This window comes from Microplitis demolitor, chromosome 3, assembly GCF_026212275.2.
Source record: "Microplitis demolitor isolate Queensland-Clemson2020A chromosome 3, iyMicDemo2.1a, whole genome shotgun sequence".
Classification (NCBI taxonomy): Eukaryota; Metazoa; Arthropoda; class Insecta; order Hymenoptera; family Braconidae; genus Microplitis; species Microplitis demolitor.
Window position 1 is genome coordinate 7,307,002 of NC_068547.1, and position 17,779 is coordinate 7,324,780.

Below are 17,779 nucleotides of genomic sequence, written 5' to 3' on the forward strand. Positions count from 1 at the left end.
TTAATAGAGCTAACCTTTGAGCTGGATAGATCTTTAAGGTCGAATTTTTCAGCCAGATGTTCAAGAAGCCAAAGACATCTCCCAGAAATTGACTAACCATTACTCAACACTTGCGGATCACGTAGCGCTGCGGGGAGTTAACGTTGACCATGTCATCTTAAGGCAAACTGCAACCGCAGCTTAGCGGGGATCAATACATCCTAGGGTTAGCTGCGGAAACCTACAACAACGAGAAAGCCGTAACTAACATTTCCTCGGCCAAGGCAAAGCTGGAAATGCTCATTAGCCACTGGAGCAGGTTCGATGATGATGATGAATATTGTGCATACCAGGAGTGCGTAGCATTTGAGTAGCAACGGCTGCTTCGGAGATGGCGAAGCAAAGCTTTTGGTAGAGAAAGTCAGTGCAATGTAGTTTAATATTCACGGCAACAAGTGGCGATGGGTACAAATGAAACTTGTCCCCTGAGCGATTACGTTGCCAGCAAAAACGCTTTTTCGGCTGTGTGGATTTGTTCGAGCTCAGAGGTTGACTAGTGATCCAGAGTTCTATTATGATCGGTGGGTGGTCAGACCCAGAGACTACGGGATGGACCCACATTTCTTTTACGAGATTAGTTCCAAGTAAGTTAACCCCGATGAAGTCTACTGTACTTGTACCTAGCTTGCTGATGTACGTGAATCCACCCGGAGAATCACTGGGAGTTCGGCCATTGAATTGAAAAAAGCCGTTAAAGCCCATGAAATTGAGTATTATGGAACCTCGCTTGTTTTGTTCCGTGTCCAGCACAGATCTTTTACCATTCAGGACTAATGAGTTGAGTAGGGATGTAACAGGCCTAGATCTCCCAGACGGACGTTAAAATCTCCTTCTATAATGATCATGTCGAAGCCTTGGTCGCTCCAGATTAAGTGCAGGGCTTCTTAAAGCAGGTTAAGCTGAAATAGAAATTCAGACGTGGGTTTGAAGTAGACAGATTACTATCATTTTAAAGTTCCATAGAACGAGTTTACCCATAATCCAGCTGTTTGTCAAATGCAGGATCGTGAATGCGAAGCCTTTAGGGGTAAGTGAAGTGAGACCGCCACTAGGACGGCCAGGTGTACCAGAAATTTTGTCCGCCCAGATGCAAGTCGATTGCCAGTTTGAAGGAAAACGGAAGTCAGAATTAGGGAGAAGCCGAGTTTCGCATAAGCCTATGAATTGGGTTTCGTGAAGCTCGTTGATGTCAACGATGTTGGTTGGACCATGGATGTTCCAAAAGGACAGCTTTATTCCAGAGTTTTTTACTTTTTTGGACTCCCAGGAGAATTTGTGATCATTTGAGATGAGCCTGGGTTGATAGCAATGTTGGTAAAGCGAATATACGGTACGAGGAAATTTAGAGAGAAGTCAAAGGTAAATTTGAAAAAATGAATTCGATATAATAAACGCTTCTGATAATAAAAACTTACAAAATTGACACAATGATTGTTGTTTGGTATTATATTTACTGGAGATAAGTTCACTTAATGTATTTTATGATTATGAAATTAAAGATTCTTCTATACTCTTTAAAAAATTTTGAGTCTCCAGTATGGTGTGAATGATTTAATGTTAAAATATTCAGCACTGCCGGTGTGAAAGTCACACGACGCATAGTATTAAATTTTAGATCTTAAGAATTAGAAAGTTCACACCAATAATATAAAAGTATAAATTATTCATCAAAAATCTTGATTACTTTGACACTATCAGGCATTTCATTTTTGTTATAATCTACATCAATTCCATTGATTCACACTGAGCAGACTGTGAAAGTCCTTGGGGACCATTTTCACACCAAAAATTTTGGACAGTGTAACACAAAGCATGATAATAATAATAATAATAGACACAGAGTACTAACAACCAATGAAAATTAAATTAAAAACAAACTCACCATACGCTATCTTTGCAGCAAGATTAAGCTTACATTCATGACGTGTTGCAAACATATACGGATGAGGCTCACCAGGGCACCAAGGTACTGACGAACCACAAACACATCTTCCTGCATTTTCTGGATGAATGCTGTCGTTGGATGTACCATCGCTTATGAGATTGCATCCCGGTCCAGACATTTTAGGGCCATGTGGACAGTGCCTACGCCATCGTCCAGGAATCTCTGAATTAAAGTATATATGATATAATAATAATAATAATAATAATCATTAAAAATGAAAAAATAATTTAAAAAAAAAAACATACATGGCGAAGATTTTTAACATTTTAGATATAAAAAAAAAAGAAAAAAAATGAAGAAAGCTGTCTCCTGCCTGCAGGCCAGCCCAAAAAACCCCGCTGTTTTCGAGCTTATCGAGCTTAATGATACTCTGAAGTCACTAATCTCTATATTAACTGGATAGCTAATACTTATGGAAAAATGTTGGAGAAATATGCCTTTCATACAATGAAGTCAGCGCTGTTGAATAGTTGAGAGAGAACTAATATGAATTAAAGAGCGCAGGCGTCAAATAAAAAAGGACAGACATAGTAAAACTTAAATTACGATAATTTTACTATGAAGTGCGGAAAGTTATTTTATTAGAGTTGTTGTCAGCTAAAGCAATAATTTTTTTTTGACTTTGCTTAAATTCTTGTGATAGTTGCTCAGTACTTGCAACGTGGAAAACAAAGAAATTTGGACTTTTTTTAACTTCTTCCCGAGCGGAACTATCGCCACCATTTTGTGTCTTTAAACATCATGGCATCCACAAAAACTCGGAGATAAGAGAACACTATATGATGGATGAGGGCAAGTGTGTAAAATGACATGTCTGAAAATCTTAGTGTTTATAAGTGGAGGAAACCCTTATGGGTACGGGGAAAAATTGCGTCCCACCACTAACCCTATACAATCTGAAGACCAATACAGAGAATTGGCACCATGAAGGACCCAAGTCCCACCTCGACCAGAGTCTCTCTATTTCCTGAGATGGGAGAGATGTTTGGGTCCAAGTGAGGTCGGGTTCGTGGTGGCTGTTGGTATGTGTATACTCTACTTTCAAGAAAAAAGTAGATATTTACTCTAAACTAATATCTGGCTTAGTTGGGAGTTTCCAACTTACCACTGAATTAGCAAAATTTTCCCATTTTTAAAAATCCTCTCAAATCTACAGTTTTCAGAGTAGAAGGATAAATAACACCTGATATATTTTTTGTAGGGGTACTCTGTTAATATCTACCGTAATTTTCCGTAATTACTTCGATTTCATTCCTCATCACCATCTAATTCATGAAAATTTAATTAATATTATCCGGAGGAAATTTCAATTTTGCTATAAGCTTATTTAAATAATTATTTAGATTATACATGATTTATTTGAAAATTACAAAATTTTACGCCCGCCATTTTAATCACCACTATTTTAATTAACTATTAAAAACACTGTTCAACTGTAGTGGTCTGATTAAGAAAAATGATTTGCTTCATGTTGAGTGTATATCTATATTGAGTGTATTAGTCGATTTAAATTGTTTTAAATCATTTTGAATTGTTTTGAATCATTCCAAATCATTTTTTTTAATCAGGGTGGTCGAGTATGTAAAAACATTCTTAAAGTAAAATATTTTCAATACCGAAAAATATTTTATCACCGGAAAATTTTTTTAACGCCGGTAAAGAATATTTAAAGAGACGGCGGTAGTATTGTAATATTTTATTAGGAAATTTTATATATTGACCCTCTGATCTGAGTCAAAACTCATATAAAACCTTATTTTAGTCCCTTACATTGATGCCTACTTGAATATATTTATTTCATTGAACGTAACCGTGAATAAAAATTTATAAAACGCTTGTTCATTCATTGTTTTCCATTCTTAAATTTTCAAACAAACATGTACCTTAACTTGTTTGAGCTTGAAAAGCTCATGAAAAACAATGGCATTCACGCGTATTTTCGAGTTCGAAGAGCTTAAAAATGTATTCACAATAATGTATTCGAGCTCCTTAAGCTCAAAAACAGCGGGAAGTTTTAGGGCTTGCCCACAGGGCCAACCGCTGTCCAGATTTTTTCTACGTATTAATATAGGATTTTAAGTATGTAATTGCGTTCTATAAAATCAACATGCTTATTTGTTTTGTTAATAAAAACAAAATACTTACTTGAACAAATTCCTTCATCTAATTCATCAGGTGGACGAAGATTTTTAATGACGCATTGTAGGCCGACCGCGCAACTGCCAGAAAACCCGAAAAGTCCACCACAAGGTTCACCTTCAACTCGAGCACAAACTTTGCAACATCTGTAAAAAAAAACATTTAGAAAATCCAAAAGTTCACATCTCAAACGCTCATTTTATATTTTCATTCATCAACTTATTTTTATATTAATTCGAAATGTTCTTTGATTTATTATCAGTGTTATTAGGTGAAGTCTCAGCATATTTTCTCAGTAATTTTTTATGACATGCACTATATACACGGTCACTGGTAGATAAACCGAAGTGAATAATTAAATACTTAGGCAGACAATGTCGAGATGATTTTTTAATGTGTTTCTTAAGATTCAATGGATTACAGCAATGATTAAAAAATTTCAGCATGATAATGAAAAAAAGTAATTCCAAATTATCGTTGTTTTATTAATAAGTCGTCTGTTACACTCAAGATACCCTTAAACTGATTAAACCATCAACAAGATGCAATTAAAACACTAACGTCACTCAGAAAACATAACCTTAATAAAACATTTCATAAATCCTGACTTTTGAAAATTTTTTCGGTTTTGTTCTAAAAACTACATCTAAAAACAAAAATCGTAAATTAAAATTGCTCAAGGACCAGACGCTTCCACAAATTGTTATAAATGGAAATGTAATTTCTTATGTCAACTCAGCCAAGATCTTGGAAATTTATCAGATGATATGTCATGGGATGTCTGCGTAAGTACAGCTCGCACGGAAAGTCTACGGATCCCTAAATTGTCTCAATTATCGGCGAAATATTTTTTCGACAACGACTCGCAAACTCTTGGTCACAGCTACTATTCTACCATTCATCGATTATTGCTCTGTGGTGTCTCATTGATGCTCCAAAAAAAATCGATACTAAATTTCAGAAACTTGTAAATAGTGTGATTACGTTTATTTGATCTTAGGCGTGACGATCATATAACTACCCATCGACTTTCACTAAATTGGTTGAACATCAAATCGCGTTGATTATATTTCATGGCATGTTACTTTTATAAAGTACTTAGCACAGGTGAACCTAAATTTATACGAAGGTTGTTCAAAGAAGGGGATCCTGAAATCAGAAGATCTGATTGGCTAGCCATGAAAAATAAAAGTCAAAGCTTTACACTACCAAACTTCGCTAGAATTTTTTATGAGCGCTTGTTTGTTCTTTCTTTGAGACGACTTTTACCGGCTCTAAATTACTGTACTTTAATTATTCAATTATCCAATTTGATTATGATTCTGTAGTACTTATGTAATATATTTATTTTGTATATAATTGTTGCCATTCGGCTTATGCATTGGCATTAAAAAATCTAAATAAATAATAAAAACAAAAATTTTCTATGTGGTCCAATCCCAAGTGGTCGATGTTTGAAAAAGTTCTGCCATTTAAAAAAAAAGAAAAAGCGGTTTTTTTCAAAAATTCATAACTTTTTTTGGGTTAGGAAAAAAAATCTATAAATATTCTGAAAAATGTCTTTGGTTGGGTAGAAAATGATAAAAAATTTTTAACCAAGTCTAAGAGGGTCGGGTCAAAAACTCGGTGATTTGGCATGAAATGCCCAAAATAGAAACTTAGTTTTTCAATTAAATTATGTTAATAATAATTAATGATTAAAACCTACTTGCATGGGTCCCAAGTAAGTCCTCCAGGACAATCCTCTTCAGTGAGAACGTCGCATTCTAAAGGTGAACAAACACATGAGAGTGCTCTCGCTACAGCAAGAGAAAGAACAATTATCCCACCAAAGAGAATTAGTGGGGCTTTCATTTTGCGGTTTTAGTTCCGCTTTATTATTTTTTTACAAATAACATTATTAATAGTTTCGTTATATGTTGATTGGTAAAAAAATAGCACTTCCCATAGATAAATAATTGTCAAAATACGAAAAAAAAATTATTTTAAGTTATATAAATAACAATAACAGTTTTAGCATTGGCTAAATAGCATGAAAAATCATTCACGATTGATCAATGATATCTTTGTCTGCCAAAATGTTAACCGATATTTTTATGGCAACAACAAATAGAAATCAGTTTATGATTTGTTTGAAATTGTCATCAGTTATTATATGCTCAATAAATACACTTTGACATTGTACATTTGTCCACTAGCGCGAACTTGGCCATCAACGTCGCGGTTAACAATCACATTTAACTGTACTATGACGTGAATAACAATGAGATTATCGCAACTTGCATTCAGTCTGATGATGCCTCGTTCAATAAACCACCACTTCGTGATATGCAGATTTTCCGCAACGTCTGTTTCCCACAATACAACACGCAACACTAAATCAGATGAGAACACATGAAAAATATTTGTTATTTATTCGTATATTTTTATCCATGGAAATCAATTTGTTATTATCTTGAATAGATTTTATTCATTTATTTTTTTCAAAGGTATTGAATATACCAAAAAAAAAAAAAAAACTCTTTGTATGTACAAAAAGATGTTAAATAACCACAAAATTCATTCCTATTCGTTTTTGTACGATTGTTGATTTTAAATCTTGTTCGTATATAGAACTTAATAATTATTTGTGTGGTGTACACAGGTTGATATAAATACTGACATGATTGAAAGTCAAAACTTTAAATACACGATAAACTGCAAACATACCGCATGCAGGACGAACGCGGACTGATTCCTAAACGGCATGCGAACCTAGGTAACCCTAATATATACCACGTCGGCGCAGTTACCTCTTTAAATCAGACAGGAAGATTTAGCTTTCAATAGAAATTTTTTTCTGCATTGGAGTTCACCCAAGTTTGCCGTTCGATCATGTTTACGTTATGTCCATTGAACGAGCATCATAATAAGAACATTGATACTTTTGTTTTTTAATAACATGAGAAATGTAAACTGATTAAATAGGGGAAAACATCAATAATATGGGCTAAGAATCAAAATATTACTTTATATTAATAAGTTCAAGCACAGAAAGTTGAAAATTTTTATAAAAATAACAAATCGTTGGAATCTACTAAAAAAATTCTAGAAACCGGTTGACTCTGCAGCCAGTCCCAAAACTTCTCGCTAGAGGGGCTCGATAACATTATTGTAACTACAGTTTTGCGCTCAAAGAGCTTAAAAATACCTGGAAAAAATTGTTGGCTTGAAACCTCCCGAGTCAAAATTAAAAAGGTAATTTGAGCCTCCAAATGCTACATGAGGGTAAGGAGGTTCAAATCATCTTTTTAGAATATGAAGATCCATGCATTAAAAAGGTGATTTGAACCTATACGTGGTAACTTTGTCCACTTTTACCAAGTTTAGGTTCAAATCATCTTTTTAAAAAGGTAAAACAAGCATCCAGAGCCTAAATTTATAGATCGAGAGACTCTCATCGGATCGCGTACAATTGGTAAAGAAACAGAAGGGAAAAGGGGGCCACTAATTAGAAATGGCCACCATGATCGAAAAAAATTTAAAATTTAAAAATTCAAAAAATAATTTCTTAGTTATAAATGTTTTGTTGTGAGTTGAAAAATAATAAAATTTAAAATATTAATAATAGTAGCTAGTTATACAAGTAGGCGTTCGAATAGAATAGTATTGTCATTCGAAATTCGAATTGAATAATTAGAGCCTTTGACTTATTGGTATATGATTAATTAATTATTTTATGTGAACAATAAATGCGAATGATGTATTGGATAACGGAAACTGTCAAAGAAATTTAAAACAACGGCTGAAAAATAATCTGCTGCTGCCGGAATTCGAAACCAAGACCTAACGAATATGAAGCACAACCACTGCCGCACTGCTACTCGGACGCTCACGATCAGTTGGAAATATCTTTATGTATTTAAAACGCAGATATTATTATAACAATTATATCATGCTAAAGAATTAAGCTCATTCGAAGTTACAGATTAAAAGTATGTAGGGCTTGGACGGTTAAAACATCTTTTTAAAAAGGTGATCAAGTCCTCCATGCGCTTCGTTTAGGGTATTGAGGACTTGAGTAGCATTTTAAAATATATAGTAGGCCTTAGAGGGTTAAAATACCATTTTAAAAAGGTGATTTACTCCTCCATAGGCTACTTTTAGGACATCGAGGACTTAAATAACATATTACATTCAGCGGCAAGTCCAAAATCAAAAGAACTGAGGCTTTGGAGGCTCAAACTACTGTTTTAATTTTGACTCGCGCTACCAACTTTTATTATGCTATCGACTAAACTTGAAACAAGAAGTGAAGCATCCAAAAAGTTGTTATGATCTTATAAAAAATTATTATACCGCTTTACAATTATTATAATGTATGAAAGTAACTGTTATGAACGCTTATCGATAAGTTTCTCACACATAGTAACGATCGTGATACATCATAATAATTTTTCTTATAAGCATAATCATTTTTCGGATGCTTCACTTCCCGTTTCAAGTTCGGTCAACAGCATAATAAAATTTGGTAGGATTCGAATCAACATTTTTCTCCTTGTAGTCTTTGAGGCATCGGCTTTTTCGAGTTCATCGAGCTCAAAAAAAAAGTTATGACTTACTTCCCATGCAGGAGTTGCCAGAGTTGAACAAAGGGGCCCTCCTTGACTCAGCACTGACGAACTTTTTGGCACGTCTATATTGGCCCATGCTTGGATTAAGAATGGTTACTCAATCCTGGCTATTCCAATCATTACCCGAACCTGGGCCAGGACTGGATCACTCAGTCTCGGTCGACCCGATGACTACCCAAGTTTAAGCCAAGACTAGGTTCCCCTGCCTCGATCATTCAATGGCAACCCAGACTTAGGCCAAGGTAAGATTATCCAAGTTTAGCTATATCTATCCTTGGACAAGAATTGGCAAACCCAGGTTCTTTATTAATTATTCAATTAACTTATTGTTATTGTTTTTTAAGTTAAAATAATCATTCATTTTTTAATTAAAATAAGTTTCAGTTTATAATTGTTTTAACATTCCGATTCAAATTGCTTACAACTAATAATTAATACATTTTTAGTTCGTTATTATTAGCAATCAACAACCGTTATTTTATACGTTGCTATGACAACGGTGGTTCTAGTAACGGTTGCTACATCATTTGGCAGTAGCCAATCAAAGAATCGCTTTTGGTAGTTAGTGAAACTTTGAATAATAGGAGTTTCATTAAATCTGTTCTTATGGAGCGTCTACGTTATAAAAGAATATGCATGGCAAATTTCAAGTCAAAGGGACCTCATATAATTTGGGAAATCTCGTGATGAGTCAATCAGTCAGTGAGTCAGTGGTATTTCGATAATATATATGTTATCATGGCAGACAAAACACCGCTTTTTACCAAAAAATACCGTCGAAACTCCGTTGATACGTCGAGTTTATAGCGAGTTTGTACGGTGGCGCTTGAACCACTAGGATATACAGTGAAAATTCAATGGTAATAGAATGTGAAATGAATGTCAGTAGATTTGTGTGAAACAAGGGTAAACTGAAAGTGAAACTTTCACAAACCCATCGTGTGATACACGTGAAATTCCGGTGTATTTTCAGTGTAATTCAGATTACACTAAGTTTACACTGACACCCACCATAGAAACGGATTCGCCAGGGGCCCTATATGTTTAAACGTGCATCTGACGCGAAGTACTACCGAATCTTTGGGTCTCTACTATGTTTTATTTCTTATAAAATTTCAATAAACTCATTTATTTTATATTGACACAGTAAATGAAATGACTACATGCAGAGAAAACTCTCTGAAATATTCGTTAGGAAAAGAGAATGAAATGATACTGGTGAAATGGGAAATTGAATTGCTATGTGCAGTAATTATTTGCACAGCTCTCAAACTGATATTGATATTTATATATCAAAAATTTAAATTTAATAAAATGCTCAAATTGTCATGAGTCAGATAAAATAATTCGAATTAATATTGAATAATTAAATGCAATAAATTATTAAAATGAACTAATTAATTAAAATCCAGTCACGATGATGCAATAATTCAATAATGTAATCGTTAAAACACGGTGGAAAAAGTTTCATTCAATTTTAATGATACAATTGAAGAAGAAGTGTAGTGAAAGGGTGGTTTGCATCTAAATCAGCTGTATCGCAATTTAAATGGTAAATCAATAAAGTTTGAATAGACCACTCCGTTATCAACTTAAAAATAATTATATAGTTTTTTATTCTTTTCATTTATTTTATTTACTTTTTTTATGTATAGGAAATCGGGACCCTTCGTACGTGGGGCACATTCGAACAGTAATTATAAAATACGATTAGTGATGCGGAATGACCGTCATTTTGAGTTTTTGGCGGTTTCAAAATTTGAATTTGTATAAAAGTTGAAAGGCGTTTATAAGATGTCGCCACAATTGTGATGGTCCATCATTTTATGAACGGTCCGCTAACGGTCTTATGGCCATGACGTGACGGTCAAAAAATGACCTGTCAGTCAGCTTCACATCACTAAATATGATCAAAAAGTTGTACTAACATGAGTGTTAATATGTGAGTAAGTTGAGTAGCTGCCATGACTTTTATATAGTTTCACGCCATTGGCTGTAGTGAGATCGAAATAACAGACGGAATAACATTTTTGCGTTCGATAAGTAGATTTTTCAATTATGCCCACACCAGTTATATTATATTTTTCTGAACTATATTTTATCAGTATCGAGAATATATTCCTAAGAAATGATTTCAATAATCAATTTCTCCAGTTTACATATCAATATAATTAGAGATTATGTTTTATTGTAGTTTGGTTAATGGGGCACATTCGGACAGAAACAAGAGGGGCAAATTCTCACACGTACGATTAATACACGTAATTTTTCTTGACCAATAAAAGTTATTCAATTTTAATAATTAAATTGATAGGACATAGGATTAAGAAATAAATGAATTACTTTTAAAAGATTGTGGTGCCGTGATCAGGAATCGATTACCGTAACAATCCAGGTTCGTTTCCTGGTCACGGCACCACAATTTATTAAAAGTAATTCATTTATTTTCTTCGAATTTTATTATTATTATAAAGTATGAACACAAATATTGAAACGTTATTTAATTTTTATTATTTTATGCCCCGAGAACACTGAAGATTATTAACATATGATTGATCTTTTAATTTTATAATTTGTTTATTAAGTAGAATTAATTGCTCAAGAATGAGTACGAACTGTTTATGATTTTTAAATAAATGCTAATTTTCGTTGATGAAAAGAGCAGTCATTTAATTTTCATTAAATTTGTCTATTAGTTTTATCATCAAATAAAGGTTTTTCTAGTTTATTTGCAGTTTTAATTTATTCGACGATACTATTCCACAGTGTCTAAAAGTACCCCCGAAGCTGTATGAAAGTACCCCATACGTGGGGAACATTCATACAAATTGTAAATTAATTTTATTATTAAACAATAAATATAATCGACTGATAATTTTTTTACATTAATCGTTGATACATATAGAATTGATAAATACAATCATTTAAATTTTCGATAAAATAATCGCTCCAAAAAAAAAGAAAATGTCAAAATTTTCTGTATTTTTTTTTAAGACAATTAATAAAAATATAATAAAATATACAATTCATTACTTCCTATATCGATTCAATGTGATTTACTAATAAAAAAAAAAAAAAAATATCTATTGTATCAATATTCATTGATTTTATACATTATGTCAATAATGTAATAGTAAAAATTATCTATATAAACAACATTTTCATGAAGGGCCACGTTCCTCTTCACTTTCGGAAAATGGCTCTTGATCTACAGGTAAAAGTGGTGGCGTTTCTTCAAGAATAATATCTTCAGACGGTGTTATCCCTTGAAGAAATCTCGCTTTTTCTTCAATATCCGGAATTTTTTCGTGAATTAGCTTTTCTACGTCCACTTTATTAAGTTCATCTTGAAGCCGTCTTTTGATCGGTCCCTCAATAGCATCCATAATTTGATATCTTATGGTCAGATAAAAAAAAAGATAAAATAAAGTAAACCATTAAAACGATAAAACAAAAATAATAAGTAATGATATTAAACCTGAATTTATGTTTTCAAACAAAGAAAAATATTTTTAAACTCACCGTAATAAATTGGGTAATATATTTATTCCTGCTTCTATAATGTAATCCACTGTACCTGCACCGCGTATTCTCGTTTGAATATTACCAAGCTCAAGATTAAGCTTCTCTAGAGATGCCCGTTTCCGAGTATCTACAGGCTGACTTAATTTTACTTGGACTCGAAAATATTGAACCGTGAACGAGACTGTTCCGGCTCTAGAGAGAAACCCCCCAATAACACCCACTTCCCAGTGTGTTCTACCTTCAATCTCCTGTGTGCCCACATCCAGTATTGCATAAACCTTTAATTTAAATTCTTGAATTTGATATAAATAATAACAAGCTAATAACTCATAAAAGTATACTACTTCTAAAATAATAATTATTATAAAGTGTGCTAAAATTAATTTACCGTTCCATTTTCCATAGTAAGCGTAATGTTACCCATACGATAAAAACTAGCAAGGCCAGTGAGCCAGGTATGGCTTGAGGTAATAGTGAAAATTCCAACACTCTGAGAATAATCCTTAACTCTATATGGATCATATCCCATATCAGAAACTTGTTTGCGTGCCTCTGCAACTGCCATGTCAAAGGGTGAAATGGAGTTTGGAAAGTACTGTGGTAACTGAGATATCTGTTTATTTACTTCACCTCTAAAACCAGACAAATAGTCATTAGTCAAAACTTTTATTGAGCACCCGAATCGAAATGTAAATTTCGTTTTAGTCATAATCTTTTCACGACTTAATTCCAGAAAAATGTACGATCAAAACAGACATTGTGCTATTGGGTACTGTATGAGTGTACGTCTGGTTTCGTCGTAACTCGACAAGTTTTGTCCCAATATAACGAGTTTACGACGAAATCAGACGTTGAATAATCATAATATTAAATATAATAATAACAATATAATATTAATATTATTACAGATCTGAGGACGCGGGTTTGAATCCCACTCAGACTCATCATTTTTTTTAACTTCCCGCTGAGAAAATCGATGATTTTCAAAAAATTCGGGAAGTTATTGTCTTCACCCCGATTTTCAAAAATCGAGTTGTCATCAGATGTCGATGTTTCAAAATCCCAGGAAGCTATTCTGACTATTTTCAGAATAATGTGCGAGTGTATGTGTGTGTGTGTGTCCGGTCTATAACTTTTTAATTAATGAACCGATTTGAATGGTTATTGCGGCAATCGAAAGAGCTTCTTGGCCATTAACTTTCCTAGAAACTTCAGATCATTTAATCGAGTAGACTCGAAAATATTTGCGAATCACAAAAAAAATGTTTTTTTTTTTTTTTTTTTTTTTTTTTCAGTTTTTTATTGATTCCTCAGAAACGAGTCAAACGATCGACTTCCAAATCTGATCAGCTCTAAAGCTTAATAAAACACGTCGATTGCCACCTCAACCATCAAAATTAGTTAATTCGTTCGCAAGATATCATGGGAGAAAGAAATGCTAAGAACAGGTTTTTTCGAAAACAATGACATACAAAAGTATTTTCGAGCTCGAAGATAAAATTTCATTTAATTATTACATCCCTTACTATGATCTGACTATGTAACATTTTACAAAATTATATGAAATTCTATAAAATTTCGCTGTACAGTCTTATAAAATTGTTTACAATTTTATAAAATTGTGTAATACTTCATAAAATTTTATAATGTTTTATAAAATTCTATTAAATTGTATGAACTTCTATAATATTTTGCTGTGAAATCTAATAAAATTCAATAAAATTTTATAAAAACATTTTTCCCCGGGAGGCTTTATGAGCCAATGCACTTTCTCAAGTTGGATGATACCCTCAATTAATTCCTCAATTACTAGCTTGAAACAACTTTGAAGTTGTTTACCCAAGTATCTAATACTTACTATAGATTTAATAAAATGAATCTTACCTTACATTTGTATTAACTTCGTTAAGAATAAATGGTTTAATGCTATCAAAAATAAATGCTCCGACAGAATTTATAACACTCTGAAATACAGCTCCAAAAAAGCCGAGGTTCTTGAAATCCATATCAATATTAACAAATGTTAAATCCATATCAATATCTTGGGCATGAAGTTTTCCATCAGTTCCAACTTGAAGCTTTGCCAGTCCTTGGATATTCACTCCACTTAATTTAACAATAAAATCTCCAGATGATCCTGACAGCCACGATGAGAGTGTATAGAGTCCTCGGATATCAAGAGTTTCAATACTCAGGGCAACTGATACCTAATATAAAAAAAATAAAATAAGTAAAACGGCAAATATAAATTTCGACGTTTCATAAAATCAATAATTTCTTAAAGATCATATGATTTATTTATTTATTTTCCCTTTATCGAAAATATCAATTCATATTATACACATACGTTTGAAGCACATACATACATATATATAATAGTTAAAATATGTATAAATTCAAATTTAATTGGATTATTTATGGCTCTTGTCATATTTTTAAAATATTTACCAACAATGTTGACCTAAAATTATTAAGGATACTATAACAAAAATTTTTTTTTGTACATTTTTTAATTTAAAAAATTTGTAATTTACTCAATAAATTTTTTTTTTTCAAGTTTCATTAATTAAATACAATTATTAAAAAAAAAAATTAAACCTATTTTTTAATGTTTATTGATTGTGAAATTTTTCAAGATTCATATCTTTTTGAGATTATAATTCATAATAATACATTTTAAAATTTCAATGTCTTCTATTATATAATTTGATATATCAGTTTGATTTTTAAATAAAAGTTACACAGCTTACCTGCATCAATGCTAGTTCGGATTGCACGTGCTCAATCCGAAATTTCGAGAGACCATACACTTTAACAGATTTGAAATTCATAGTATACATCGAGAACGAATGCTTCATGTCTGGAACCATCATTGGATCAGGTATAGGGGCGCCCGGAAGCCCGATCGGATCCGGTTGCTGATAATGCTTGAGTATTAATCGAATCTGGTCGCCTAATTGCTTTTCTCCCTGTGCCAATTTTGTCTTTGTATCATTATCTACAATAGAATTTTAATCACATTTCTCTATATTATATTTTCTCTTGAACAATAAAAAAAGTAAAATAAAAAATAATGAAAATAACAAAATTAATCAGTTTAATTTTAATTACAATTGCTCATTGATAGTTGATAGAAATTTTTTCCGAACAGTATTTTATATTGAGATAAAAAACATTTCACTAATTATTTTACTATAAAAAATAGTACATCAATTAAATTTCATACCATCAATAGTAGTATTACAATCACATAAAAAAATCACACCGATGAAAATGAATAATTGAAGTAATTCCATTTCACTAAATTTCAAAGAGTGAACACGTCTCTACAGCAACCGGAACTGATTTATTTTAACGTCGGTCTGAATGACCATCCCGTCAACTGATCCTATAGTAATACATATGTATATATATTTTATATTGGACGGAGATGCGTCAGTAACTTAAACGAGATACTATCATCAGGTCATTGAGAGCGAGGGTCACTCGCTTATCTTTTTTTCTTTCATTTTTCTCCTATTTACTCTTCTGGGAAATATTCCTTACCTCAAATGTCGGAATTCGATTATCAAGTATTAAGGTTCAAAAGACTATATTTATTTACCATTTAAATTATTATTTTAAGAATAGTTAACTTATTTACATGTATTATTAGTTATTCATATTTATAATAATTAAAATGCTACTGGTAGTACTAAACTTGAATAGTGGGACAGTAGGTCACCTATTTATCTGATGCAGATGTTAGTCATTATCGACAAATTTATTATTTTTTATATTGAAAAAAAAACATATAGTTGCATATAGCCTGTAAAAATGTTATGAGTTTTCCATTTTTGTCGGATATATTTTTTTGTACAAAAAAAAAAAAAAAAATAAGAGCAATTCAACCACCGAAAGGAGATTAGTAGATTTTTAGATAGATTTCTTAAGAAATTGGACTATTGCAATAGCTCTCATGTTGGAATTATCAAAAAATGTTGCCATCATATGTCTTCTCTATAAAAAAAAAACCATATAGAAATCCAGCCTGGATTCCTATGTGGGTTCCCACATGGCGTTTTCGGATGAATTCCCATATTTTCCTATACGAATTCAGCATAGATTCTTGGATGGCTTCCTATGTAAATCTACACTATACCAAATCCAGATGGAAATCCAGTATAGATTCCCATATGGATTTTTACGATGAATTCCCATGGGAAGAAATTTTGAGGGTACCTCATTTTACCTTCCCTTCCCCTATAGCTTAGAATATTTATAGAATATTATATTTTTTTTTCATATGTTGGTTAAATTATAAACATACTTTTTATATACTGATAATTATATTTTTTATATATTTGAAATATATTGTTTATATAATTTTTCAATATATATTTTTTATAGACCCTAAGATATATTTTTTATTATATTTAAATTACACTTAAAATATATACGAAAATCAGCCAAAAGTTTGCTATTGAAAATTAATTTTTTATACATATTTTATATATATTTATGTACTTTTTATGTGCTTTTAATATATTTCCTTTTATACATATTTGTTGTCGGGGGTTCTTTATGTTTCTGGATTACAAGAAAATTTAGCTAAGGAAACAAAAATTAATATTTCTAATGACATTGTTGTCACAATGTAATATAGGATATACTATATTATTATTAAAAGAGGAATTTATCACTCTGTCGGACGACAAAGGAATAGCCGTGCCAGAGTCATTCCCGAGTTTAGAATATATCACTTCGAAATATATTCATTGTCAGGAACACCGCATAAGAATAGATATGATCTAGCAACGATCATCGATCTCGAAGAAGCAGCAGGAGTAGTTCGGTATTCGCCGCTAGATCACATTCAGCTTTTTATGGTGTTCCTGACAATGGATATATTTCAAAGTGATATATTCTGAACTCGGGGACGACTCTGGCACGGCTATTCCTTTGTCATCCGACAGAGTGACAAGTGCCTCTTTTAATGGTAATATAGTATATCCTATCAAATATAATCGACTCAAGACAATCGATTATGGCGATTAATCCGCTTCTCAATTCTTTTCAATCAGTATTTTAACCAGGACAGTTAATTGAAAAATTAATAAATTAAAACAATATGCCAATAATAGGGGTCCTGTCAATAATGGGGACTTTTACCTTATACTGACTATAATATAAAACTCGGTGTCACTGTAAGCATAATACCCATAATTGAAATAAAATGAACGTAACCTTACTTTATTTACATGCATAGATTTATGTAAATAGGAGTATTTTTAATATTTATCTAAATATCAATATTAACGGTTCAAATTTTGACAGGATCTCTCCTCTTTGACATCCTTTGACAGAATTTCATGAACATTTAAAAAAAAGCATTATCGGTTTTTTTATACAACTTAATGTATATACACTACCATTTATACTGGTCATAGAAATTAAAGGATATAATAACAATTCCAAATTGTTGAGTGATTTTTAACATGCTGTAACTCGGAGGAAAATGGTCGTACAGCAAAAACAA

General features: G+C 32.1%; 2 protein-coding genes across 2 annotated transcripts in view; both read right to left on the bottom strand.

Moving 5' to 3' along the window:
• LOC103572665 (cysteine-rich motor neuron 1 protein) overlaps nucleotides 1-6,642 on the bottom strand; it is a 59,452-nt gene extending 52,810 nt beyond the window's left edge. Inside the window, exons 1-3 of the mRNA XM_053737252.1 lie at nucleotides 5,832-6,642; nucleotides 4,130-4,269; nucleotides 1,922-2,146 (exon numbers count right to left, since the gene is read on the bottom strand). Of these exons, the coding sequence (XP_053593227.1) occupies nucleotides 1,922-2,146; nucleotides 4,130-4,269; nucleotides 5,832-5,977 (511 nt within the window). The 5' untranslated portion in view covers nucleotides 5,978-6,642. The remainder of the gene's footprint in view (nucleotides 1-1,921; nucleotides 2,147-4,129; nucleotides 4,270-5,831) is intronic.
• Nucleotides 6,643-11,621: 4,979 nt separating this feature from the next.
• Nucleotides 11,622-15,658, bottom strand: LOC103572663 (uncharacterized). Its single transcript, XM_008551370.3, has 6 exons — nucleotides 15,488-15,658; nucleotides 15,012-15,259; nucleotides 14,146-14,468; nucleotides 12,650-12,893; nucleotides 12,259-12,539; nucleotides 11,622-12,132 (listed from the first exon to the last, which is right to left on the bottom strand). The coding sequence occupies exons 1-6, from the start codon at nucleotides 15,555-15,557 to the stop codon at nucleotides 11,898-11,900; spliced, it is 1,401 nt and encodes a 466-aa protein (XP_008549592.1). The 5' UTR covers nucleotides 15,558-15,658; the 3' UTR covers nucleotides 11,622-11,897.
• Between the last annotated feature and the right edge of the window lie 2,121 nt (nucleotides 15,659-17,779).